General features: G+C 55.5%; 1 protein-coding gene and 1 long non-coding RNA gene across 4 annotated transcripts in view; one reads left to right on the plus strand and one right to left on the minus strand.

Moving 5' to 3' along the window:
* Window positions 1-27205, minus strand: part of ANO1 (anoctamin 1) — a 91155-nt gene that overhangs the window by 30482 nt on the left and 33468 nt on the right. For all 3 annotated transcript variants that reach the window (XM_033402485.2, XM_033402487.2, XM_049713034.1), the window contains exons 9-14: window positions 26163-26204; window positions 20104-20168; window positions 19168-19302; window positions 14800-14960; window positions 3352-3434; window positions 702-773 (exon numbers count right to left, since the gene is read on the minus strand). In XM_033402485.2, the coding sequence (XP_033258376.1) occupies window positions 702-773; window positions 3352-3434; window positions 14800-14960; window positions 19168-19302; window positions 20104-20168; window positions 26163-26204 (558 nt within the window). The remainder of the gene's footprint in view (window positions 1-701; window positions 774-3351; window positions 3435-14799; window positions 14961-19167; window positions 19303-20103; window positions 20169-26162; window positions 26205-27205) is intronic.
* LOC125965113 (uncharacterized) lies at window positions 3123-4782 on the plus strand. Its single transcript, XR_007478639.1, has 3 exons — window positions 3123-3291; window positions 3416-3526; window positions 4664-4782. It is a non-coding gene; the product is annotated as an uncharacterized LOC125965113 (long non-coding RNA).

The following is a 27205-nucleotide window of genomic DNA, read 5'->3' on the forward strand; positions in this document are numbered from 1 at the left end:
GGGGGCTCTGTGCTTGTCCCATGTCATATAAAAAACCTCCGTTAAAAAAATAACCAAGCACCCTCAGAGGTCTGTGAGAATTCAGGCTGCAAACATGACTGCCAGTTTGAATGAGAGGTTTTGAGGAAAAAGAAAGGCATTTGTTATTAAAAAAAAAAAGTGACAGCTTCAGGAACATCACAAAAGCACTTCTCTCTCTCATTCTCACGGTCTGTGAGTGAGACAAGGAACTGGCCAGCAGCTCAGGGACCCTGTTGGGGCAAACCCTTCCAACCATCATTCAATGTAGAACTGGAGGGCTGGACATAATGACCACCCAGAGCAAAAAAGCTGCAAAGCTACTCGGTTCTTGATGTTGAAATGTTGGCCGAAGTTTGAGCTCACCCTCAGGATAGATCAAAAAGGTAGATCTCTACTCTAGCAGGTTTGACAAATCGGCCCCTTGCTTGTTTTATAAATAAAGTTTTATTGGAACACAGCCAGACCCATTTGTTTACCTGTTGTCTATGGCTGTTTTTATCCTACAATGGCAGAGTTGAGTTGCTATGACAGAGGCCTGCAGGGTCTAAAATATTTACTATCTGGCCCTGTCTGGGGGCTGGCCCCCCAACTACACAGTGTTTGCCGATCCCTGGTCTGAAATGTTGATGCATGTAGAATGTTTTACTGCTGGGAAAGCCAACTGGCAGCGGCCACCATACCTCTTTGCTTTTGGATTCTTTCCTAAGAGACTTCTCCAAAACTCTGGCCTCATATTCGGCTCTGGGATGATCCTGCGAAAGAAACCAAGTCAGCGGGGAGCCTTTGTTAATTTTGTGAGTTTGAGACCCTGAACAGGAGCACGCATGGCAAAATCAGCCCAGACATTCCCTTGGACACCCTTTAGGGCCAGTTCCTAGCTGGCTGTTTGTACCATTTCCAATTTAGAACTCATTGTATGCAGTTCACCCAGGATTCTCCACCTTGTGGGGAACCCTAGCCCACTGGGAAGGCCACAGAATCGGGCTCTGTGTCCTGCAGGCAGGTCAGTGTGCACCAGGCTGCAGCCCATCCTGCAGGCCACTCACTCTGAACACCCAGCCATGAACTGGCCCCTGAGGATATCCTATCTGGAGCCGTGGGGGTCAGAAGAGATGGCAGGAAGTGTCAGCAAAGCGGGGGCAGACCAGAGGCACCAGACCTCGGGGGAGCCCAGAGCAGATCAGCGAAGGGCACTGGAACAGAAGAACAGGGGTTAAGAGAGACCCAGAGGTGGGGGAGGAAACGGAGACCCCTGCCCGCCATGGAAGAGCTGCAGGGAACCACTCAGCAGAAACAGACGGATCAGGTGTGTGAGAAGGTCCCTCTCCCAGGGAGACAGGCTACCGGAAGACAGAGGAGTGACAAAAAATTCCAAACCTTGACAGCCTCCTTCCGGGAACCAGAAACGTAAAACAAAAACAAAAAGATTTCATTACTTGCGTTGTTTTTTTAAGAAACAGGCTACGTCTGCTAAAGATGATATACTTAAGAACCTGGATGAAGGTAGTTAGACGTGGGTGCGTAAGGAGGGCTCACTAAAGGCTGACGCTACTTTAGGGTGACCATGTGTGTTGCTGCTTCTGCAGGTCACATGGTCTAGGTAATTCCCGAGGGAGTGCTGGGCTGAACTGTCTTAGACTCAGGGAAGGAACACACAGGCCAGATGACTGGGTACGGGCTTCCTTCTGCTCCGAGAGCGGACACCTGGGGTCATGTCGTGGAGAGGGGGCCCCTTCGTGTCGGGTGATTAACCCCCGAAGAGGCCCTGGCCAGCCATGGGGGGCTTGCTTTCGGGGACTCATTCAGGGTCACTGGGGACCCATGCCCAGTGGCTCTGATCGCCACCCCACCATCTAGGGTCTGAGCCCTCAGGCTGAAGAGTTCACGGGACGGGTCCCCAAGGGATCGAACTGCCCCAACCCCAGGGACATCATGAAAAGGGATGTTCTAAATCTACTTCCAAAATAACAAGACAACGCTCTGCTTTTTATTCTATTTGAATCTTTAGAACACGCTCAGGCAGACAGGCGACCCAGGGCCTGTCATGGGGGATGGAGTTCCACGCCTGTCTCTGCCCCTAAGGAGCCGCGTGTCTCTCTTTGCATCAGCCTCGGTCCCGCCATTTGTGAAACAGGACGATGAGACCCACTGGGGAAGAGGTTGAACCCGGAGGTGGGAGATGGGTTAAGGGACACCTGCTGGTGCCAGGCCCTGCTTGAAGTGCTTTATATCTGCTAACCCAGGGAGACCCCCTCAAACCCTACTCCTCCACCCCTGTTTGAGAGGTGAGGACACTGAGGCACAGAAAGGTTAAGCAACTTGCCCCAGGTCACACAGCGAGGGTGGTGCAAGGACGGCCTGGTCCCAGAGGCCGTCTCGTCTCCACTAAGCTGGTGCCTCTTCCAGCAAACTAGCACCCTTGTCTGTTGACAATACTTTCAGCACAGAGTCTGCACAGGGGATTCTCAGCTACACATTTGGCTGAAAAGTGATCCAGTCTTCGAGGGAGTGCGTGTGTGGGGAAATATAATAATAGGGATGTTTAAAAAGATGATGGAAGAGATTTTCACATCAGAGTGAAAATGGATGAGCAGTTTCTCTTTCAAAAAACTGAGCAAAAGATTTCATAACATGAAGCTGGGGTCATTGTGGCCACACCTAATGGCTCTGCTATTTGGGAGGTCTTGTTCCTTTTTATTCCCACGCATATCACGGGGATTCTGGCTGGAGCTGGTAATTCGGGATGGGGCAGTGGCAAAGTTTCTCCTGAGCAACCCCGGGGAGGGGTGTCCACCCGCCATCGCAGTGGCCATTCGATCCCGATTGCCCCTCTCTTTGGTGCACGCAGATGCCCAGTACGTGGCTGCCCTCTATTAGTGAAGGATCTGCCCCACTTCTCAGCCATGCCCGACTGCAGGCTAAGAGCTGGCTCTGAGGATCGTGGGTTTGGCACCTGGGGCAAAGCCTCACGGCTGCCTTTGGGGACTCAGGCTCATGGGTGGCGGTGATCGCTTCCCCAGACCCGCGGTGCTGCCCCCAGACAGGATGAGGTCAGCATGGTGAGCCTTGGCCTGAGTCCCCAGCCACGCTGCTGGGTGGTGCGTCCATGTGAGCATGGAGACCAAAAACACTAGAACAGACATCATACGGTTGCCCCGGCAACTGCGGGGGATTCAAACAGCAGGGATGGGAACTGAGAGGCAGGCAGGGAGCAGCCTTGCCTGGGCTTTAGGACCAGGGCTTCCGCGTGAGCCTCCCAGAAGCAACAGGGTGGGGGCTGGGGGGGACACGCGGGGGGGGGGCCAGGGCGCAGGCGCCAAGCCCACTCACCTCCTCCTCCTCGAAGCCTGTGAGGTCCCAGCGGTAATTGAGCCGCATCTGTTTCCGCTTCCAGTGCTCCATGAAGGTGGCGGCTGCGGGTAGGGAGGAAAGCCAGGAAGTTAGGGGCTCAGAGGCCCCACGACCTCAGATGCCATGAAAGCATTCTCCCCTTCTGCACCATCCGGTAAGTGAGGGCAACAAGTGCTGGACCAAGGACTTCACACGAATTAAACTGTTCAGCTCTCCCACCGACCCCGCGAGGCAGGGATCATCTATTGCTCATTTAAAAAAAAAAAAACTTATTTATTTGGTTTATTTATTTATCTGGGTCTTAGTTGCAGCAGGCGGACTCCTTAGTTACAGCACGTGGGCTCCTTAGTTGCGGCTCGCCGGCTCCTTAGTTGTGGCATACGAACTCTTAGTTGCAGCTTGCCTGTGGGATCTAGTTCCCTGGGCAGGGATCGAACCCGGGCCCCTTACACTGGGAGCACAGAGTCTTATCCACTGCACCACCAGGGAAGTCCCTATTGCTTACTTTACAGTTGAAAAAACTGAGGCACAGGGAAACTGACTCCCAGCCAAGATTGTTCTGCCAGCCGGTGAGGGGCTGGGCAGGCTGGTCCCAGAGCTCTTGCTCTTAACCATCCTGCTCCATCGATCTTGGGGACCCCAAGTCACAGGTGGGGTCAGAAAGAGTGAAAGGGGAGCCAAGGTCACTCACTCAAGTTTCAAACCCCTGCAGGTGGCCTGACTTTAGAGCTGCACTCTTAGCTGCTACATCCTGCTTTGTGTTCCCAACAGACTAAGCATATTTCAAATGCCACCTCCTCCAGGAAGCCTCCAATCATCCCCCTCAGCATCAGGAAAGAAACCAACTCCTCTTGGGACCTCTCCTGCTCATGCTGTTCATGCCACCTTCCATTGTGACCCCTGTCCCATGTCTCGTGGCCCTTCTGGGGTGTGGGGCAGGGATGGGGCCTTGTCATCTGGGTCCCCCATGGAGAGCCCAGTGTCAGGCACAAAGAGGTGCCTGAAGAGAGCTCACTGAATGAATGAATGGCTTTTATGAGTAGACACTTGCAAATGGAGATACCACTGACTGAAACATTTATCATTAATTCTTCCCACCCATAAGGGAAAATCAGCAGAGGCTGAAGGTTGGAGTGGTGATAAGGGTGGCCATAAAGTTAACCAGAGCTCCGGAGTCTTGAGCTGCTATGTGCCAGGCACTGTTGAAAGAGCTATCCCGTGAAGTATTAATCTCATTTAAACCTCATAGTAATCATAGGAGGGAGCTGCTATAATTCTCCTCATTTTACAGGTGAGAAAACTGAGGCTCGGCGGAATTAAATGGCTTATCTGATAAGTGGCAGTGTCAAGATGGACGTTCCATGAGGACTTTAGTGCAAATTCTCCAATGTCATCCTTCACCAGGAACGAATACAGGCGTTGCACCTGGCAAGAGATGGGTCTGAATCTGACTCCCCTCCTGGTTCAGAGAACAGGCCCAGCTCCCCATTAAGGCGAGGTGAGAACCGGGCCTCCGAGCTTGCACAGATCTGCGCATAACGGGTATCTGCCCATCAAGTATTAGCCACGGTACCAACCAGGTCCAGCCAGGAAACGGGAACCTCTTAGGTCTTTCGGACTGGGGTAATGTAATCCTGGGACTTGGCCACATAGACAATGGAAGAGCTGAGAAGACAAGCAGCGGATGGTGAGACCCCCCAGAGATTAGCGATAGCAGGAAGCTGCTGCCTATCTAGGGGTGGCGGGACCATGGGAGGTGGTGTCCCCAGAGCCAGAAACTGGAGCTGCCCAGAAAAAGCTAGGATCATGGAGGAAGGGCGTTCTGGAGGGAGGTAGAGCCAGGGAGAAGGCAAAACCATTGCCAGAGGTGCCCCAAGAAGCAGAGGAAGAGGAGGAGAAATACCCTGACTTCTCTCCCGCCTTCTGAGCACCCCCCATCAGGACTTCCCATTGGCTGAGCCTTCCAGGAAATGGAACAGCAAGGGAGCCTGGGAAATGTAGTTCCCTGTGATACAAATGTACTCTCAGCAGACACATATGGCTGGTGGGGCAGGCCCATCTGCAGCCTGCACCGCCTCCTAAGAAGGAGGGTGTGAGGATGTTTCCTCCTGTCTCTTTCAACGTGTCCCTGGGTCACAGTAGTGGAGGCCCTTGGCTGGGGCCCATTCCCACACCGCCACCAGTTCTGGAAGGCCTGTCTCTCCTTCACTGTGTTCTGACAGCTGTCTCTCTCCGGCCTCCTCTGCCTGCCCATGGCAAGGCCTCCTTTGAGACCTTGGTCTGAGTGGGGGAGGAGGGCTGGCTCCTTGCACAGCAGGGAAGCTGGCCTGTTAACCTTCCCTGTCTCAGCCTCCCCATGTCTCCCCATTCCTAGGCTCACCGACCCACACCTCTACCTCCTGGACCTCCCCCTCCCTCCACTCACCAGCCTGCAGTGTGATAACTGTTACCTTTTAATGAGGACTCAGCCTGCACCAGGCCCTGTGCTAGTGATTTAGCGACACCAGTTATACGAACCCTCAAAACAACGCCATGCAGTAGGAGTGATTTCCACTCACTCTTACAAATGAGGACAGAGACTCAGAGGATTAAATGCTCTGCCCAAGGTCAACTTCAGGTTAGCAGCAGGAGTGGGATTTGAACCGAATTCTATTTGACCCCAGAGTCTACACTTAACCACCATACTTGACCGACGTTCTGCACAGATATTTGATTTTCTTTACGGGAATGACAACTATAGTCGTAATAAGTCTGATGATTACAGCAAAACTTGTATTGCCATTTTATGGATGAGGAAATGGAGGCACAGAGAGGTTAAGTAATTTGTCCAAGGTCACACAGGTAGGCAGCTGGTATTTAAACCCAGGCATCCTTGCTCTAGAATTTTACTGTTAAATGTCTTAAGATAGATACAAGGGCCCTCTCCCAGGGGTATCTGTAGGTTGACCAGGACCGAGACTGGACCTGAGGTCACACCTTGGAGGCCAAGGAGTGGAGATGGTACATAGACAAGGCTTGTTGTGCTCGGCTATGTTTAAGAAATGCAGGCATTTTATATAAAATCATGAGTTTCCTGCTTCTCCTTTAAAAATCAGAAACTCTGGCACCAGGAGGCTGGAGCCGAGGAGTGACGATCCATTTGTCAAGGTTTGGGCGTGCCTTCTCTGCTGGGCCACAGACCCCACCATGCCCTATTGCCTGGGCTCTCTGGCTCCGAGTTTGCCACGCCTTTGCTCTGCAGCAAAGGGGCGGAGCTGTGACGTTCAGGCTTGGCCAGTAGGACAGGCGATGGGAAGGCTCATGCTGCGTTGGGGGCAGTCCTGAGGTCTCAGCTCAGAATCAGGCATCTTGAGCAGCGTGAAAACTCACCTGCTACTGGACTGGGCAGAGGCAGGAAGAAAACCGAGGGCCCCTCCTTTGCAGCTGTGCTCCTGCAGCCCTCCCTCTCTATACCAGCCATGTGGACAGCAGTGGGTCCTGCCAGGTTCCCATCCCTTCCCTTCAAGGTACCCAATGATAGTTCTCCTGGCTGACGTGCCAACTACATCACACAGACGTAACGCGGTGTCTACCTGGTGTCAGGTGCTGGGTATGCTTGGGGCATCTCCTTTCATCCCACCCGCAAGCCCTCAGCGCAGAGATAACGCACTCCTTCACACCGATGGGTAAACTGAGACCCTGAGGAGTCAGGTGACTGGTTAATATACAGCAGAAACCTCGATCCAGGACTTCTGACCCCAAGATCGACTGGGGTTAGGGGTGTGGCTTCCCACCCACATGAGGACAAGCTGTGGGCCAAACCTGGTCCAGGGTACAAAAGACATGAAGAGATGGCCTTGACCCCAGCAGCCATACGAGGGGGCCAAGGAGACAAGACCATCCCCCCAAAATTCAGAGCCCAGAGGGCAGTGCAGCAGAAATCGCAGGTAGTGAAGAGGGAACCCAGGCCAGGGCGCAAGCAGGTGTTTGAGCTTCTCCCTTCAAACACTTGTTTTAATGACACAGTGTTAGACAAACACATTCCTGTAGAGGAGCCCAGAGGCAGCAGGTGAGAGATGGACCCTGGATCTACCATGGCTCGAAGCAGGTATGAGCTTGGGCATGGGCCCGCGCCCCCCCCCCGCACCTGCCTGCCAGACTCAGTCTCCACGTGTGTACAATGGGCTTGATAACAGTGCCCGCTGTGGGGCGTACGGTGAGGCGTCCATAAGCTGATGCGCCGTGGAGCCCAGGGCAGGGCCCCCCCGTGGCAAGGGGCTCGACGGAGGAGCGGTCCCACGACCCGGCTCACCTGAAGGATCTCCATCGCTTCTCATTAAGTGGCTGACGATAGAACAAAACATATGGTTGGTTCCATTTATACAAAGCACCCAGAATACCTACAGATAAATCCATCATAGAGGCCGAAAGCAGACTGGTGGTTGCCAGGGGTGGGCACAGGGGGAAAGGGACAGACTGTTAAATGGGCACCAGGTTGCCACCTGGGAGGATGGTGGTAATGATGGCAGGACACGGTGAGTGCCACCGAACTGTGCACTTAAGACAGTTAATTTATGTAAATTTCACGTGCGTTAACAAAAAAAAGAATCACAGAACAATGGGTACAGATTGTGCTTATGGGCTTCAGTGCCCCTGCTGTAGGCTGGAGCTGCAGAGAAAATGGACCAGGACACACCCTCGTGGTTACGGTGGGGAAGGGGCAGTCTGTCCATTTCCCCCCACCCCGGATTTCTTAGAGTGTGGGCTGTATCGGAAGCCCCACCGCAGGGGGCTTGCTGAAATACAGATTCCTGGGCACCACGCTGAGCTGGAATCTCCGTTCTGGACAAGCTCTGCGCGTGGCGCAGTCCACACAGGCGTCGTCCACACAGGCGTCTGGACGCACTGACCTACTCACTGTCTGCCCTTTCCTTCCGTCCATCTCTCTATCCATCAGATGAGCTGCTGGTCTACCCCCCACAGGACCCCGGGCCTCTGCTTCGGCTCTCCTCCCAGGCTGCATCCCACCCTACCTCCCTCGGGCCCAAACTGCTTTCACTCCCAGGCCTAACCCCAATTTCCCTAATTCCGGTTGCTTCCTGGGCTGGCTGCTGCCCCCCCCCCCCAACCTTTCTGAGCTTTCACCCTCCCCTGAAACGCTGTTGCTGACCCTGTGGCACGATCTTGGACGTGTCATTAGACGCTCCCGGTTCGGCCGTCCCGTGGTCTTTTGTGCCCGTTGGAACCTCACAGGCTCTCAGGCCTGCCGTGGGAATCTCACAGGCCACGGAGGGAAGGCTCTGATGGATGCTGGGGCGCTTCTGTGGCTGCCCGGAGAACAGCCCCGTCTCCCTGGTGAGGTCCAAGCTCCTTATGGGCCGGGGTCTTGTCTCCCAAACCTGTACCAGGCACTCTTGAGCCGCGGAGGCCCCGGGGGGCAGGCAGGGCCGCACCCTCCTTAAAACAAGACCCCTGAGAGCAGAGACCAGCTTCTCAAACCTCTGGCTCTTGACAGTCTGACATCTGCTCAGCACAGACTCCTTTCTCTGAATGTGGAGATCGGAGATGCATGGCCTCGGGCTGCAGGAACCGGACAAGAGAGTGACCTGAAACTGAGCAGGGCCCTGTGGGGCTTCCCGGCATGGAGGTCCTTTTTGTCCCCCATTTCTTATAGGCAAGACTGCAGCCCCCATGACCATCCCTGAATTCCGAAGGGTGGATTCAAACAGCTGCTAATCAATGGAGAAGAAGCCAAGCAACCGCCCGAAGCAAGATTAAAGGGACCAGAGAAACTCATCGAGATCAGGAGACGACCGCTGGCCTTCCCTGGTGGTCCAGAGGTTGAGAATCCGCCTGCCAATGCAGGGGACGCGTGTTCGAGCCCTGGTCGGGGAACTAAGATCCCACACGCAGTGGGGCAACTAAGCCCGCGCGCGGCAACTACTGAGCTCCGCGCCTCAACTAGAGAGAAGACGGCGCACCGCCATGAGGATCCCGCAACTAACGCCCGACGCAGCCAAAACTAAAATAATTGAAAACATCGGGAGACGACCACCTGAGATGAGATTAAGGGACGGCAGGCCCTGCTCGCCACACCCTAATCTTGTCAGAGAACCCCCCCGCCCCCGCCCTTTGAACCGCCCTTCATCAAATCCTCTGCGGGGGGACACACACAGTTTTTCAAGGCAGAACCGGTGTGTCCCCCTTTGCCTGGCAAAGCAATAAAGCTCTCCTTTTCTACTTCACCCAAAACTCTGTCTCCGAGATTTGATTCGGCACTGGGCCACAGAGAGGCCGAGCTTTCGGTCACAGACCCACCTGTCGGCCTACAGGGGAGACAGGGCTCCCGCACAAAGGCCCCCCGCCCTTCATTTTCTCACTGATTCTATTTATTTATCCCCTGAACAAGTGTTCGCGCACAAACCCGCTGCTGGCCTTTGAATTCCAGCAGAGACTCAGTCTCTCTCCCTTCGTCCGCACTGGGTGACTCAGCCGGTGACCTGCCCACTCCACTCAGAGTCTCGGGGGCAGCGAGGAGGGGTTTCAATCACACCTGTCACTCCACTAATGCCGGGACCATCTTTCTCCAGCTCCTTGCAGGCAGGCTTAAATCAAATAGCCCCCTTTGTTCTGGAACTGACAAGGCTTTAAAACCCCATTATTATGCTATAATTTCAGAAAATCGATCCCGGCGGGAACAGCTAAATGGAGCTCAAAGTTTCTTCGAGTGACACCTTCCTGAATGAAGGCTTTGAGTTGTCATAAATCCCAGGCAGGGGAGAGCTCAGCCAAAGCTCACAGCTCCAGGACCAGCGGGTCAGCCTCTGGGCAAACCAGACCCCACAGTGGAGCTGAAGCAACATGAAAACAGCGGCCAGAGGTGACTCCTGGGGCGGCAGAGCCCCGTTACTGTCAGTGTCAGGTTTGGGGTTGCTCTCTGTCACCATGCGAGCAGAAGCCTTAACAGCTGGAGGACAGGAAAAGAAAGAACACAGTGGGATAAGAAACACCAGTGGGAAAATGATCCTTTAGAGGGTAATGAACAAGTAATTGAATAAGGGACTAAAAAAACCCCCTCAACAATGGCAAGCTCGCTGCTAATAACGGCTGACAGAGTAAAGGGTGAAAGAGCCCGGGGTGGGTGGAGGGACTGAGGCTCCCTCCACCCTGGGGGCAGGGACGGATTGTCCGCAGGCACCTCTCAGCCCAGCAGGCCCTTTCCTGTTGCTTCTGTCTTGATTTATAATAAGCTCCTCTTTCCGTAAGTGCTTCATGAGAGTGGTTTGGCTTTTTTGTTGTTGTTTTTTTCTCCCCCAAATGGGGGTGTGTAGACTGAACTTGCCCTTGACAGACAGGCACCTCTGTTGTCTCCTACGGTGGAAGTGGAGCTGGAGGACGCGGGGACACACAGCGGAAACACAGATTTGCCGGTTTCGCTGCGTCTTGGATAGGGGAAGGATGGGACCACCTGTTTTTCTCCCAAGGATGGGGCTGCTGGTAAGGGCTGGCCAACACCTTTGAGGCTGTGAAGTGGTACCCCTCTGCACACAGTAGGTGCTCAATAAAGAAGCATGATGTGACCAAGCTGGCTTCACTGAGGGGGTGCACAGAATTCAACCAAGTCCCTGCCTCCTGGCGGGTTGAGTGGCATTGCTGCCTGTGTGCCCCTCACCGCCTGCTCATGGTGAATCTCTGCTCCCCCAGGAGGGCACAGAAGCGGGGTGGAGGATGTTTGGATGGAGAGGTGAGACCAGGGCACTAGCCTGGACCACGAAGGCCGATGGGCCAGGCACGGATCTATCATGTCTGCTACAAATCTGCTAGCTGTGTGATCTTGGGCAAGTCACTTAACCTCTCTGTGCTTCCCTGTCCACATCAGAGAATAACAGGGTTTCTCTCCAGGGTTGTTGTGGGGACCAGTGAGGTAGCCTGTACAGAACTCTGTGCAGAACTCTGGAGGGGGAAAGGGAGCCTGTTTGTTTGGAGGGAGCTGGGGAAAGTATTCCAGGTGAGAGAATGAATTTAAGGTAAGCCTGCCAGGAATAAGCACACACATGAGCTAGACCTGATTAGTAACAGAGGGAGTAAAGCCCAGGGGTCAAGTATTTGGGGCTGGGGAGCCAGAACGCTGGGGTTCAAGTCTTGCCTCTGCCTCTTGTTAGCTGGTGTAACCCTGGGAAAGTTGCCTCAATTTTTTCATCTGCTAAATGGGGTAGTAAAGCCTGTTTCCCTCCTATAGTTACTGGGAGAATTAATGACTTGCTCACATAAGATGCTCAGGACAGTGCCTGGCACACACTAGGAACCAGCCAACCAAAGCTAGCATTCTTTTCTGAAGGAGATGAAGTGACGTAATTCACAGAGGCCCCCAGGCACAAGGTGACAGGTTAGATCTGAGCTCCAGCCTCCAAGGGTCTAGGCTGTTTTCACGTTTTCAAGAAGCAAGGGCTCACTGATCCGACGCAACAGCTAGCACGACATGACAACTAGCACCAGGTACAGCCCTAAGATCACAAGACGTGACTCATTCGACATTCCCGACCACTGTCTCCATTTTACAAACGGGGAACCCAGGGCCCAGAGAGTTGAAGCAACTTTCCTGAAGTTGCACAGCTGGCAGGTGACAGAGCTGAGAGTTGAACCTGAGTCTGGCCCAGGGACTGGCACTATTACCTGCTGACTAGCCATCCTGGCTCACAGCCAACGCAGCTGGGTATTGAATTGGACCAAACCGTCAAGCCGGCAGCTGTGCAGCTGGGCTCCACTGTGGGCGTGAATGCTGCCGGGTGAGCCTCCCCCGCTCGGAGCGGGGGAACCGGGAGGCTGGGTGCCCAGCCAGGAGGTGTTCCAGCCTCAGCTTGGAGCTTCCTGGGCCCCGATCAGAGAGGAAGGAAGGGAGCCAACCAGAGATCTTGAGGAAGGCCAGGGAGGCTGGCAGTGAGAGCAGAGGGTGGTGGGGGGCAGGGGGGTGGTTCTGATAGACACAGGGTCCAAAGAGACAGGGGTGGGCAGGGGAGGCGGAACAGGCTCAGGGCAGCGTGGGCTCCAGTCCTGGCCCTGCCAGTGGAGACCCACTTTCCTCATCTGTGACATGGGGACAATTTCTCAGCTGTGGGATAAGGTGGGATGAAGCGCAGGTAGCATCCAGCCCAATGTCAGACACGTACACGTCAGCTCCATGAAGATGGCCATTGAGCCTAAATCTATAGTCAGGCTGATCCCAGAATTAATCATCCGAGCTAGCGTGTGGTGCGGGGCATCTTCTCATAAGCCACCACGAACCACACACAGACATCACCTCCCCATGCTCTGTGGTAGCCCCGGCCAGGACTCCTCCAACCTCAGCTTGAATGCCTCCTGAAACAGGGTGCTCACCACCTGCCGGGCCAGCCCAGCCCAGCACTCACTGCTGGAAATCTCTCCCTTACGCTGAGCTGGTGACCTGTGACTCTCATTCTCAGCCTCGTTAGGAGGGCCATCACGTGCCCATGACGACTGCACTGATCGTGAAGCTGTGCTTCGAGCTCCCAGAGCTTGGGTGTATGGACAGCCCTGGGTGTCCCTATTACCCGGGTGTCTGTGGGCTTACAGGCCGCTGCTGAGCCGGGGGGGAAGGATGTGGAGGGGTGATGTTCATGAGTGGGGCGGGGGCTGTCATTTGTACCCCTGTGCTCCACGCGACACGGGCTTCGCCAAGCCTGAGGCATCTCCTTAGCTCACAGGAGGGGTGGGCACGAGAGCCCGCTGGAATGAACAGAGTCTCCTCCATCGCAGGCCCTCAGTTTGGCACAGCTGTTACTGGGCGTCTAGGCAGGACAGTGGGAACAGACGGAACACAGTCGGGGAGCCGAGGGCCAGGGAGGGAGGGCGCGAGAGGCCCGCTAACCGCCGCTCTTACACTTTCTCACTGGCCTTCTTCCCCCACGGTGCCGCCCTCAGGAGAAAGAGCTTCTCGCTCTCATGTGCAGGTGGTTGAGCATCTGCCCCGGAGCTCGCGTGGGTCTTGAGCGAAAGCCCCGCCGCTGTCCCCAGTCCCAGCTGGGTCAGCCTCCCTCTATCACCTCCCCAGCCGCTTCTCACGTAAGTTGCCGTCTCTGACTCAAGTTTAAGACGAGAAAACTTCTGATAACAGGAGGCCGACTGCACCGGCTTCTGAGTCCTACCAGTGAGAACACAAAGTCCTCTGCGGCCCTTGCTGGCCTCCAGGGTCCTCCTGTTCCCACTCCCACTTGCTCCCTGCACCCGCACCACAGGGCCTTTGCACATGCTGCGCCCTCCTGAATCTTGGACTAAGTCGGTGGATGCAGTGGTTTTCCCTCCCATGGTTTCCCCTGTGCCCAGCACAGGCACTTAGTAAGTACTGGTTGGTACGCATGCTACACGCAAGGCACATCACCTTACTCAGTCTCAAACCCCCGCCGTGTGTCAGGCAGCCCTGCCTGTGGTCTGTGGTCACAAGGGCAGGACCGTTTACTGAGAGTCAGCCATGTACGCGCTAAGCATTGGCTGAGATTTTGTGCCCGCTGTCTCTGATCCTTATCACACCCTCATTTTACAGGCGAGGAAGCTGAGGGTTGAGTTATGTGGGGAAGGGCAGAGCTGACTTCCCTCCCCCAGGGCTCCTGTGTGCAGCTCCATCTCCTACTAGCTGGGAGCCCCTGAGGGCAAAGACTGGGGCTCTGGTGCCCAGGGGACGGCTCTGCACACGGTTGCCCGAATCCTGAATGCCCTGCTGGCAAAGGCTGTGTCACGGGGCCACAGAGGAGGAAACAGGCTTATCTGCTGCTAATCCAGAAACGTCTGTGGAAATGCATCCAGCCACCACTTACCCACCTCCCATGCCCCCCAAGCCTGAGATGGGTACCAGGTAGGACCTGGATTCAGGAAGAATACTGGAGGAGGAGCCGTCTGCCCTGGACTCCAGGTAGCAGTGGAGTCCAGCAGTTAAGGGCACAGGCTCTGGAATCGTACGTTCACTCCTCACCTTGGCCGCCTAGGAGCTGGGTGATCCTGGGCCAGTCACATCAACTCTCCCTGGGCCTTGGCGTCCTTACTTGTAAAATGGGCATGTGACACCTGCAGGGGTGCTGGGGGATAATGAGAGCTGTGCCCCAGGGCCTGGGCCTGGTCGGGAGGAAGGCAGAACCCTCGGCACTCCTTGTTCTAAAGCAGCAACCAATCCCGGCCCCAGGAAAGAGGTCCCGGTTCCGGGAGCGAAGCACACTCCTAGGCTTTTCATGAGGGGCTCTTGGCCGGGTCAGATGCATCTGTGGGTCGTGACCCAGTACAGACCCCAGTAACCTGCAGACAGAACGGGGGATTCTTTCTGCTGACCGTTCCTCCTGTGTGCATTCCTGGCAAACGGTCCTGAGGGTAGCCTCAAGGAGAGGGAGGGAATGTGGGGACCCACCCTCTGACCCACAGACGGGGTGGCGGCGCTCGGCTTACCCCAGAGGGCCATGAAGATGGAGAAGAAGACAGTGGCGGGGTTGTCGAAGAGGTGGCTGGCGCGGGCCGTGGCGCACGCAGAGCTCATCTTCCAGTAGCTGCAGGTCTTGTCACACAGCGGGCACATGGTGATGTTGTGTCTCTGGTCACACATCTCCATGCTGGAAGAAAGGGAGCAGCCCAGAGTCCCCTGGCCGATGGGCAGCGTTCCTGCCGGCCCACGGAGCCTCCCGGAGCCATGTCGGGTGGGAGAAAGTGCTGGGGGTCCCCGCCGTTGTGGACATGGTCTGGCTCATCAGCCAGCTTCCGCCGGCGCCCACATGCCTCTTCTCCATCCCAGGTGGGCTTCAGGGATGTGTGACAGGTGCTGCCACACAGGGGCCCCAGCTCGGTTTCACACTCTGTCCCCCCTTAAAGCCTTAATGATTTTTGAACAGGGCCCTGCATTTTAATTTTGTACCCAGCCTGCAACTGGGCGTAGACCCATCGGACTTGGTTGTGTGGCCGGTGAGCGTTCATCTCTGAAGCCGAGGTCCCAGCCAGCCTCCCTCTGATAACCAGGCACCGTCAAGGTTGTGCTAAGAGTGAATGCTGTCCAGGTCCTGACTTGACGAGGCCCTGGAGACCCGAAGGAGGAATGGGATCAAGGCACGACAACGCCACGCCTCTCCTGAGCCCTGGCCGTGAGCCTGGCACCTGCTAAGCGCCGTTCCTGCGGGCTTCAGACCATCCCTGTGGGGACGCCGTGGGACAGCTGGCCCCTGGGTACCAGCCTGCGGACATCGCTGGGCACTCTGGGCCCCTAAGAGGATGGAGAAATGGTTCTCCCGGACCTCCTCCCGGGAGACGCGTGGTTGGGTAGGAAGGAACACACCCACAAGCTGCCTGGGGTTGGGGACCCACCACGCCGGGCTCACCCTGAAAGTGAGGGGCAGTTCCTGCTCAGGATACTAGTCCGGCTCAGGGCAGGCTTTTATTCTGCTGAGTCTGGGGCTCGAGCCCAGGGGGCGTGGCTGGACAGGATGGGGAGCTGCGCGATGCCCAGTGGCCTGCCTCCTCCGCCCCGCCCAGCACGCAGGCTGTCTCCTGCTAATACTGAAAAATGCAATAATGACCATTAGCTGTGTGAGCAGAAGCTTGCACCGAGCGTCTACCTGGCCTGGACCAGCTCTGGGGCCATTACAATCCCATCTTCATAGATGAGGAAGTGAGCCCAGAGAGGGCAAGTCACTTGCTCAGGGCCACACAGCAGAGTGGGGATTGAGCCCTGGGCTCTGTCTGTCAAGCCTGTGCCCTGCACTGCTCTCAGCTGATGCCCAGAGGCCACAGGAGGGCTCCCTGCTGAGACCAGGGGGCGTGGCCCAGGTCCTTGATGCCCTCTGTGCCCCCGACCCTGTCCTTCAGCCTCAGACTCAGTTTCTCCTTCTGGAAGATGAGAAGGGAGGCCAGAATTAGGCCCTGCCACCTCTGCCCTGCCCTGCCCTGCCCTTCTCCCTGCTAACTTGGACAAGATACTGAGCTATTATTAGACACCGGGCAGGAGTCTGATTCCCAAGGGTTAGGTGGCTATCGAGGAGGGGGCCGAATTGGGTGGTCGTTTTTGACTTTTAAAAAAAATTTCTGGATGCACAGAATCGTGGCTGGGCCACAGCCATCGGTGTTGGAGAAGCATTTGCTGAGAGGCTGTGGGGGACCCTCCTCTGCTAGCACTGTGGGCATTCAGCTCAATTCTCTTCCACAGTTACTCTTACCAAAGACTCATTAAAAGATTGTGTACATGCTGTATGTGCCAGGCACGGTGTCAGGCGTGGGAGAGGGAAAGATGGACCAGCTGGTGCCTCGAAGCATCTGGGGGAGTGCGTGTGTGAGCATGCGTGTGTGTGCCTACGTGCACGTGTATGTGGGGTGGGGACGGGCACACAGAGGCCATAGGGCACCGTGGACTCAGGAGCCAGCCAGCTCTGGATTTGAATCTAAGCTCTACCGCTTGTGAGCTGTGTGGCCTTGGGCAGGTTGCTCCAACTCCTTGGGCCTCAGTTTCCCTGTCTATAGAATGGGGATGCCGAGAATAGAGAACTCATTTTTTTTTAAAGGCCATGGCATTTTATTCACGTATCCTGGGTCTTTTTGTTGTTGGTTGTTTTTTTTGGCTGCGCTGCGCAGCACATGGGATCTTAGTTCCCTGACCGGGGATTGAATCCAGGCTCTCGGCAGTGAAGGAGCACAGCCCTAACCACTGGACCACCAGGGAATTCCCTGAGAACATGTGTTACTGGGTTGTTAGGAGGATTAAACAGGGGAACGCACGTGAAGCCCTCGGAAGGGCCCTGGGACTCATCCTCCCGTTCACCATCATTATTGTGGGAATAATGGAGCCTCGTCCCTCCCTGAGCTTCCTCTCTTCTGGGGGCCTCTCCTGAAAGGCAGAGGGGCAGGACGTCATAGCCCCTCTAAGGGAACCTGTAGATGGAAGGCCCCCTCCACCATTGCCACGGTGCCGCCTGTGTTCCCGAGGATGGGAGGGGCCGGGGGGGCCAGAGCCCATGTCTCTGCCTGCCTGTGAGCCCCATGGCTACCCAGCCCTCCTCCCTGCCAGTTTAAACAATATCAGCCAGTCAAAAAGCCTGTTTCTGCTGGTTTTAAACCCTTAGCCTCTCCCTTCACTGCCTTCGGCCAAAACAAAGACAAGCCATGGGTGCTCCTGCTCTCGGGGGCAAATAGAGGGGCCGGGGCGGCAGGGCAGCATCGTGCGGGGCGCAGGGGGGGCGGGGGCACTGGCTATCCTACAGACTGGCTTGGGCCACAGTCCAGGGGGAATGCACACTTCCTGCTTTGTTCATGGCACCAAGTGAGCAGAGGCCGAGGTCAGACGGGGCTCCAGGATTCCCAGTAAATGCTGTTTGCCTCCCTGGCTGTGTGACAGCGCTGGCCTGGCCTGGCCTGGGGATGTCGGTGTCCTTGTCAGGGAGCCCGCGCCTGCCTGGGCAGAGCACCCTGGACGAGGCCACCAGCCCAGCTTCCCCTCCAGGACCGGCAGGAAGGCGGACGGAGAAGTGTCCGTGGGGGGCCCCTCACCCTCCACTCGGTCCCCTCTGCGTCTGGGCTACTTTGATCTCTGCGTTCCTCGAACCCAAGCACAGTGAGCTCGTGTCATTAGCAAACAAAAGGGACAAGCTTTCTCCTGCCTGTGCCCAAAATAACCCTGGAGGGACATAAGCCGGATTCCTTTAACGTTCTGATTCTGGGTGGGTGGAATAGTTTAGGTGTTTTTCATGTATTCACAAATCGCTCGCACAGAATCACTGGATGTGGCCTTTCTGCACCGCTGAGTCCTAAGGAGTCAGTTTCTCCACCAAGTAAGACTCCTTCACCGGCTCTTTCCTGATCAGAACCACGGATGGATTGTCTAAACCACAGCTCTGCTTCAGAGACACTGGGCTGAGCCGTAAGAAACGTAAACTGCGCTGATGTACCGGGACTGTCCCCGACAGACCGCCAGCCCCCAAGAGACAGGGCCAGGGGCGTCCACTTTTCTATCCGGTGTTTTGCCCATCGGCACACTGTTCCTGATGGAAGTTAGGCCTGAAATCCTGAACTCATAACACAATCAGTTATCCCTGGGTCGGTATTAGCAAGTCTAGGAAACCACTAGAAAAGAGGGGAGACGGTGTCCTCAAGCTCCCGCTGCTTGACTAACGTCTGGCTGCCATTCTGGGAGAACCACACCCGGCACGACGCCGGGCTGTCTCTGGGGTCCTGGCCTCCTTCCAAGAGCCCCCCACGCCTGGCCTACCCCTTGGTGAACAGTAGCAGTGCTATCAGCCCTGCGTTCAGAGACCGGGGCCTGTTGCACCCGGTCAGCTCTCATGACGGTCCTGTTGCAACATCTCCCAAAGCCATGTGGCCAGGGGACGCGGCACGGACACAGGGCCTGGCTGGCTGAGTGCACTGCCCCAAGGTCTCCAAATGGTCACATCCGTCTCATTTCCTGACCACACAGGGAAGCGGTCAATTTTCTTGTCACATAATGACCAAGAACTAAATGGGAAAAAAAGCTTCAAAGAACGAAAAGGAGTTGGATGTTTATTTTATGTCTGCCTCTCGACAATAAAGCGTCTCCGGGGGCGATCGTGTCTGCAAAGGCCGCCCACACGCTCCGATGGCTATTACATCCTTTGGACTGGGCGGCTCTCTTTCTGACACCGCCTGGCCTGGCCTGTGACTTTCCGGGGGCACTGAGTGGGTGCATGGCGGGGCAGGGGTTGGGGTGAGGGGCCCGAGTCCCAGGGAGTTCTGTTCCTGCAGCAATAGGAACGCGGCTCCTTAGTAAGATGAGGATGCGTTCGGAGAGAGGGGCTGCCCGCCTACCTGGGGATGTTCTCATCGACGGTGGCCCATCCGTAGAGGAACACGATGATCCCGACCATGGAGGCGGGGATGAGCATCTGGGTGTAGACGCCCAGCCAGGCGAAGTACAGGCCAATCTTCTCCCCAAAATACTTCCTGCACCGCAGGGCAAAGCCAAACAGAGACACGCTCTCAATCCACATCAGGGGGAATCAATTACACCGTACCCCCTCCCCCCGAGCGAGGAGCAGCTCATCGGGGGGCCCCTGATTCTCTCAACCAAAGAAGCAGAGACTGGGGGCCCCCGAGCCAGGTCAGGTTTGGGGTGCTCTCTGCTTTCCCTATGCCAGCACTTCTCTACTGTGCCCCGAAGGTGGGCACATTTCCGCCTGTGATGCCCACGCTGAAGGACACCATGTCGCCCGGAGGCTGTCAGCTCTGTTCCAGCCCTGTTCAGCTTAAGAACAGGAAAAAACTCCAGCCCCGAGGCACCAAGAAAACCAGTCACGCTGTGTGTTAAGCGTTTCTGGCTCCTTGATGGGCTGAGCGCTGGTCTACGTGTCCCCATTGCCTGATCTGTTCGCCCCTTCCTGCCCCGGGATGGAGGTCCCCTCAGGAGAGGACGCATTGCCCAGAGGGGCAATTCTTACAAATTCCCAGGCAGCTCTTTCCTTCCTTTCAACACAGAAAGAAATCACACCAGATGCCTGGCTGGGTCAAGCTGGACTGTGAATTTAGGGGGAGACAGTGAATATGACAGATAAGAGCCCGTCCCGCAATGAATTTGAATAAACTGCTATCTAAGGCTCAGTCAGGCTCCCATCCTGCTGGGAGACCTTGGCTTTCCTACACAAACTCTTCAAGTTCAAACAGGCCCCCGTGCACCGCACACTCAGCACAGTCGAAATGCACAGGGACATCTATCCGATCAGGCCTGCTCCCAGCGTCCCCTCTCACCTGACCAGGTCGATGGGCTGGTACTTGTAGAAGACCCCGTAACTCGCCCACTCTTCGTACAGGAGCTGGGAGAGAGGAAGTGGTGAAGGGCTGGGGAAAATGTAGCGCTCCCAGGTTGCTCCCCAGAACACAGAGCTGCTGGGCCCCCGCTGGACTGAGGTGTCTGCTCACAGCTACGTCATTCATTCATTCAACAAACACGTACAGAGGGTCAGCCCTGTGCTGGGTACCGTGGTGGACGCCGAGTTCTGAGCTGAGTACGGCAGACACAGCCCTGAGCCCTGGAGTTCCCGTTCTGGTCAGGGAGATGGACACGAGAAAATGGGTCAAAACTTTCAGCTCTGGTAAGGGCCTTGAAGAAGCCACGGGTGGTGGCGGGCTCTCCAAGGAGGAATAGGCTTATTTTTTTTATTTTTATTTTTTTTGCGGTACGCGGGCCTCTCACTGTTGTGGCCTCTCCCATTGCGGAGCACAGGCTCCGGACGCTCAGGCTCAGCGGCCATGGCTCATGGGCCCAGCCGCTCCACGGCATGTGGGATCTTCCCGGACCGGGGCACGAACCCGTGTCCCCTGCATCGGCAGGCGGACCCTCAACCACTGCGCCACCAGGGAAGCCCTAGACTTATGTTTTTAGGTGACAGGGGGGATGGGAAAGAAACTTCTGGCATCATTATAGAGTCCTCACTGCTCACGATTTGATCTGGAATTGATCTCAAATGGCTGTCAGACACCTCACTTTCTTTGTAAAAAGACAGACCCACCAGGCTTTGCAGCAGAGAAATACCAGTGGTACGATTTTTAAAAGTCTCACGGGATGCAAAGAGAGCCGGATGTGTGTCTCCTGAGATGGGCTGTCTGGATAACACAGCTTAGTGAAATAAATGAAATCTACACACTCCATCATGCCCCAGGCTCTGGGCAGGATGGCAACGAGCTTGGCAATTGGAAGCCTTGTATGCACGCGTGGGTATAGGGTGTCCTCGGGAAGACGCTGGGTTAGGACTGCTGGTTTTGATAAAGAAATCCCATGCATGTGGGTAATTAATGCTTTACCAACCTTAACTCAAAGCCTACGGTGACACTGCTGGCTGGAGGGGAGCTGGGCCCCAGCTGGGAACCCAGGGCCTCGGCTGCCCATCTCTGCTGGCAGGAAGCAGGGGTGGGGGACGCCCGTGAGAACTCACCATGGGCCCCAGGTCTCTCCTGTACACCGAAGCTTGGCTTGCATCCTGTTTCCTTTTCTTAATATTTGGACTTAAAAACTTGGGGGTCTCCTATGTACAGATTCTGCTGTGGCCCCTGAACACAGCCTTTTATATCATCGCCCAAAATACTCTAGACTATGGACTGAATGTGTCCCCCCAGATTCACAGGTTGAAGCCTTAGCCCCCAACATGACTGTGTTTGGAGGCTGCGTCTTTCCGGAAATAATTAAGGTTGAATGAGGTCATGAGGGCAGGGTTTTGACCTGACAGGACTGGTGTCCTTAGAAGAAGAGGAAGAGACACCAGAGCTTTCTTTTCTCCTGTGCACACACGGAGGAAAGGCCGTGTGAGGACACAGTGAGAAGACGGCTGTCCGCAAGCCAGGAAGAGAGCCTGCACCAGAACCCAACCCTGCCGGCACCTTGATCTGGGGCTTCCAGCCTCCAGAACTGTGAGACGTAAATGTCTTCTGTTTAAGTCTGGTATTTTGTCATAGCAGCCTGAGCTAATGTTACATTCTCCCCACTGACTTGGAAGATCCAGAGCTGATGGGATGGATTTCTATGCACAAAGATGCCTTCAACCGAGTCTCTGAAAATTAAAAATGTCTAAGAGGCTCGCGGGGACGGGGCCAGCTTCCACAGACCAGAGAGTCAGGGGTCCCTAGAAATGACCTTCTAGCAAACGTTTCCATTTCCTCTCTCCTTCTGCAGCTCTGAAAATAATACTCAGGAGAACAGAGGTGCTGTGTTTCATCAAAGTCAGCACACAGGGACAAAATAAGTAGGGAGGAAAATACAGGGAGGAGAATAACATAGAGAAGCTAAAGGCCTTCTTAATAAATGATGAGCGAACCTTGCTGTCAAAATCCTGGGTTTTGCCTGCTCTGATCTTCATAAGAGTAGCTTTCCTTAGATTTTAAGTCTCTCTGTAAGTGGCACAAGCAGGATGTGTTCAGCATGATGCCAAGTTCTGAAAGACTTAATGGCAAGTCTAGCTGCTGGTGGGGGAGCCTCTGTAGCTTCTGGGTAAGGAACTGGGATGCCCAGGGCCTCCCCCCATCTCAGAGGAGAAGGGGTCCAGGAATTGTAGCCGTGCTGCCCTGCTAGGACGGTGGCTCTGCTGGGTCTGGAGTCGGTGTCCTAGGCAGCGTCCCGAGTGCGTGATCTGAGCCCCGCTGGGCATCCAGGGCAGACTCCCTCCCCTCTGAGCTCCATCACCTCCTTGATACTGAAGGAGTCTGTCCTTCCTCCCAGGTCACGGAGTGGATGCAGATGGGCTCATGCTTTGTGAAGCGAAGTGCTGGGGGCTTGTTATGTGCCATGTGTCTGATTACGCAGAAAAGGAGGAAAATCCTCTACAGTTTCACTCTCTAAAGGAGAGGCCTGGGCCAGTTCTGATGAGATCATGCAGCACCTCTGGAAAAGCAAAGCGCCGTCACCAGTCACCAACCGGGCAGCTTCCTCCCCTCAGCTGAATGGATAAAGATGTGGCGCATATATACAGTGGAACATTACTCAGCCATGAAAAGAAACGAAATTGAGCTATTTGTAACGAGGTGGATGGACCTAGAGACTGTCATACAGAGTGAAGTGAGTCAGAAAGAGAAAAACAAATACCGTATGCTAACACATATATATGGAATTTAAGAAAAAAAAAGGTCACGAAGAACCTAGGGGTAAGACAGAAATAAAGACACAGACCTACTCGAGAACGGACTTGAGGACGTGGGCAGGGGGAAGGGTGAGCTGTGACAAAGCGAGAGAGCGGCATGGACATATATACACTGCCAAACGTAAGGTAGATAGCTAGTGGGAAGCAGCCGCATAGCACAGGGAGATCAGCTCGGTGCTTTGTGACCACCTAGAGGGGTGGGATAGGGAGGGTGGGAGGGAGGGAGACGCAAGAGGGAGGAGATATGGGGATATATATATATAAAACTGATTCACTTTGTTATAAAGCAGAAACTAACACACCATTGTAAAGCAATTATACTCCAATAAAGATTAAAAAAAAAAAAAAAGAAAGTCAGCTGAAATTTACACCATAGACCAGCTGGGGGAGCATCAGAGCAGCGAGATGGGAGGCAGGGAGGGAGTGGGGAGGAATGAGGGCAGAGACCCTGGGATGGAAAGGGAGGGAGTGGAGATTGCCGCGGGGGAGGGGAGGCACGGACAGACGCTCTGGAAGGCTTGTCCTCGTCATGCTGGTCACCCTGTTCCCGGGCCTCCCCGCTGGGACTGGCCACAGCAGGCAAAAGCCACCATCCCCTGAGAGATGTGGCAGATGGGGCACACTCCAGCTTTCTACATAAACCACTTTACCTCGGTGGACTTTTCTTCCTGCCAGGAAGAGAACGTCCATCACCCTGTAGCTGTCAGCATAAGGAAACGAAGCATCAGATTTCCCGGCTACGGTTGGCAGAACTCTGGGGGCCCCTCAGTCTGTGAGCAGGTGGGAGGTGTCGGGGGCCCTGGGGCAGGTCAGCTGGGCACCGGTGGCTCTGGTCACTGTGACCCTGGGAGTCTTCCAGCACCTGGACCTCAGAGGGATCCTGGTTCCCTCTACCGGCATCTCTCCTGCCCAGACTTCCCACCTGGGCCCATGTGGCTGGGCAGGTCCATCACAGTGCTGACGCTGTCCTTAATTACTGTGTATGTACTCAACCCTTGCTGTCTCCCCCTAGGACGGAGGCCAGGTTTGTCTGGTCTGTGTCTTCCCCAGCTTCTCAAACAGGCCAGATAACAGGTTTCCAGTAAGTAATTGTTGAATGAATGAATGAATGAATGAATGCTGGGCCAGGGCCCCGTGGCTCTCAGTGCAGTATAGGAATGAGGCCACCTCAATCCACACCTGGAGTAACCCTCCCGCCCCCCAATCCTGGAGGAAGGAGCGCTTGGCCCCAAGGCCCCGAGCGTTTGTGGCCCGAAGATCAGGCCAATAGCTGTGGCCTTGCTCAGCCCTGGCCCAGGCCTGCCTCTGCTGAAATATCCCTACCGTGCCCCTGCTCTGCCAGCTCAGCACAGGACCAGGGCCTTGCTTGGCTACGTCCCCCCTTCTGTCCTCGGGCACTTGGGGCTCCTGCCACTGACGGGATGCCACAGATATTGTCATTGTGAAAGCAAAATACTCAGAACCAGATCACTTTAGATGCAGTGACCACGGGAGAAAGAGTTCTCTGAGTTAGGACACAAACACGTATCTGGGGCATTTCCCCTTCCTCCCTTCCTTCTTTCCTTCCTTCCATCCACCCACCACTACTCATCATCCAGCCATCCCTCCCTCCCTCCATCCATCCACCCGTCCATCTATCTGTCAGTCCATCTGTCCACCCATCCACCCACCCATCCGTCCATCCACTCGTCCAATTCTCCCTGATCATGGACCAGTCTTTGTATTCATGGCTGGGACATAACGTTAAGTGAGGAGAGCGGGGTGGAAAGCGGGCCGCATTCCAGGCACAGAGCTTTTGGGTCTGGATAAACCTGGAGCTGTCTGCTGGGCCGGCACACTATGGTGCCCAGTAAATCGTTCCTGAGTAATAACTGAATGAGACAGTCTTGGCACTGACGCGACCATCGGCCAAGTTGTCTTTAGATTAGAAAGGCGGCAGTGCGGCTGCAGCATGGGGAAGAGGGTGGGAGATTAGGGCGGAGGGGCCTGGGCCCTGGAGGCTGAACGGCCAGAAGAGGGTCTCTGTGGAGGAAGGGCATCAGGCAGTGGCAGAGGGCTGCAGAGGGACGAAGGGGGCTGGGCTCTGAGGCCAGGCTTGGTGCAGGGCAGGCCCGTGGACGGGATGGAGGAGATCTGCAAGTCACGGGCTCTCAGACGAATGCCAGATGTTACACTAAAAATAACCAAATATGTAATTTTTGTGCTAAATCAGATAGCATCTTCAGCTGGATTCCCGGGCGGGCGGGCAGGCGAGTTGTATCAAGTACCGGAGGCTTAAAAACACATATGGGGGGCTGGAGGGAGGTGGGAACAGAGCATTCCACACGCAGAGTCTCCCGGGCCTTGCAATTTGGGACAAGGCCTCCATTGTGAGGTTCTCAGGGAAACATCCCTACCCGGCACCTTGGAAGGATCCGTTCTTGGGGAGCAAGAGATGGGACAAAGGGGGCTGAAAGGAACGCAGAGCCCAGGGAGGGCTGCTCCCTGAGGTGAGGGAGGGCAGGGCTTGTTGGGGAGCTGGGATAGGCTCATGTGGAGGCAGGGAGGCTGGGATCCGGGTGTGGGCACGCGAGGGAAGGAGAACTGGCTGTGGTGGCGCGGATGTGGGGTGGGTGCAGGACCAGAGCTTCCTGAGAGCCTGGGTGGGTGGAATTAGGGAGAACCATTGAAGAATAAAGGATCACTAGACATTTCCCACAGTGTGTCTCATGGGACACCAGCTCCATAACTTTCCCATTAAAAAGGGTTCCAGGTCAAGTGAGTTTGAGAAACTAGCTTGACCACCATGCATTGTGTTCCCGCGTGCTGCTGGGGGCTGGTGCACTCCAGGTGCTGGCCCCGTGGCTCCCAGAGTTATTCTCCCGGAAGCCAGGCAGGATTAGGCCAAAGGTCGGCAAAGAGCCCTGGAGGTTCTGACCGATTCAGTGAGACATGGGTTTGAAGCTGCCCAGGTCAGTGCAGGAAGGAAGGGCAGGCGGGGGGCACGTCCCTTCCCTTCACACGCTCAACCTGCCAAGGATGCTTTTGAGAATCAGAGAGGAAAACAGTCCAACGAGGTGAGTTCACCAACCTTCTTGCTCAGATGTGGGGCTGCAGTGCCGTGACCACTGACCCCTGTCCCCTGCTGGCCCCCAGACCCCCAGACCCCAAGGAGCGGTCTCCCGGCTCTGTAGCACATACCTTCCTGTCGTTGAACTCCACGTTCTCCCCTTCATAGTCTCCCTGTAAAGAAAGAAAGGTGTCTTACTGTCCTGTAACCTTTCCAGACATGCACTCCAGCTGCCCCCACTACGCAGGTGAGCTAGTCCCAGGACAGAACTTCACACAGTGCGGAAGGGCGCCCAGGCTCCCTCCTCCTAGGATAAAAAGTGTCCTGGGAAAGCCCGAAGCGCCTTCCCCTCGACACAGAGACGACGTCCAGGATGCGAATGCGGTCAGGTCCTTGGAACTGGTGACACAGAGGAAAGGGGGCTTCAGGGGCTGGAGGGATTGTCAACAGGGTGAACGTGCATCCCACTCTGCCAGGAGGGTCCTGGAGTCTCATCCCAGGCCCCACTAGGATGGTGCCCCCTTTCCTCTCATGTGTCCCAGGAGGGACCATGAGTTAGATGATCCCAGTGCATACAGATCGGTGAGTCCAATGCTCCCATTCTACAGATGGGAACACCGAGGCTCAGAGGAGCAAACTGACATTCCTGGGAGAGACAGAAAAATCCGGTCAGACCTGGGACTTGGATCCAGGTCTCCAAGTCCAATGGAAGAGAAGGAGTGTCTAAAGGTCGAAAGCTAGCCCAGTATTCCAACGGGTGACACTGATGACTAGAAGCCTGGCCAACCGGTCCTGAGGACTGCCGGGCAGATAAAGCTCTGAGGGCTCTGGGAGGTCTGCCTGGTGCCCGCTCCTCTCACCAGCTCCTTCCGTGACCCCCCTTCCAGCCCCGCCAGCCCCCTCCAGGCAGGGAGAACTTGACCACCAGGTGGGCAACCGATTCCTGTGGTCTTTGCATGAAGATGCTCTGGGAGCAGTTTAACCAAATTCCCCCCCGGGTCTTCAGGGGCCCTCTCCACCCAACCCAACCTATCCCCTTCCCAGAGTTTTCCCTCTTGTCTAAGATGGGCCCACGATTCCAGCAGCACCTCATCTCTGTAGAGGTCAGCTAGCCGGTGACCTTGAAGGAGTCAGATGCCAACCAGGAAGGAAGCCAAACAGCCACCCAGCAGTG

The sequence above is a fragment of the Orcinus orca genome, chromosome 8 (genome assembly GCF_937001465.1).
Source record: "Orcinus orca chromosome 8, mOrcOrc1.1, whole genome shotgun sequence".
NCBI classification, from domain to species: Eukaryota; Metazoa; Chordata; class Mammalia; order Artiodactyla; family Delphinidae; genus Orcinus; species Orcinus orca.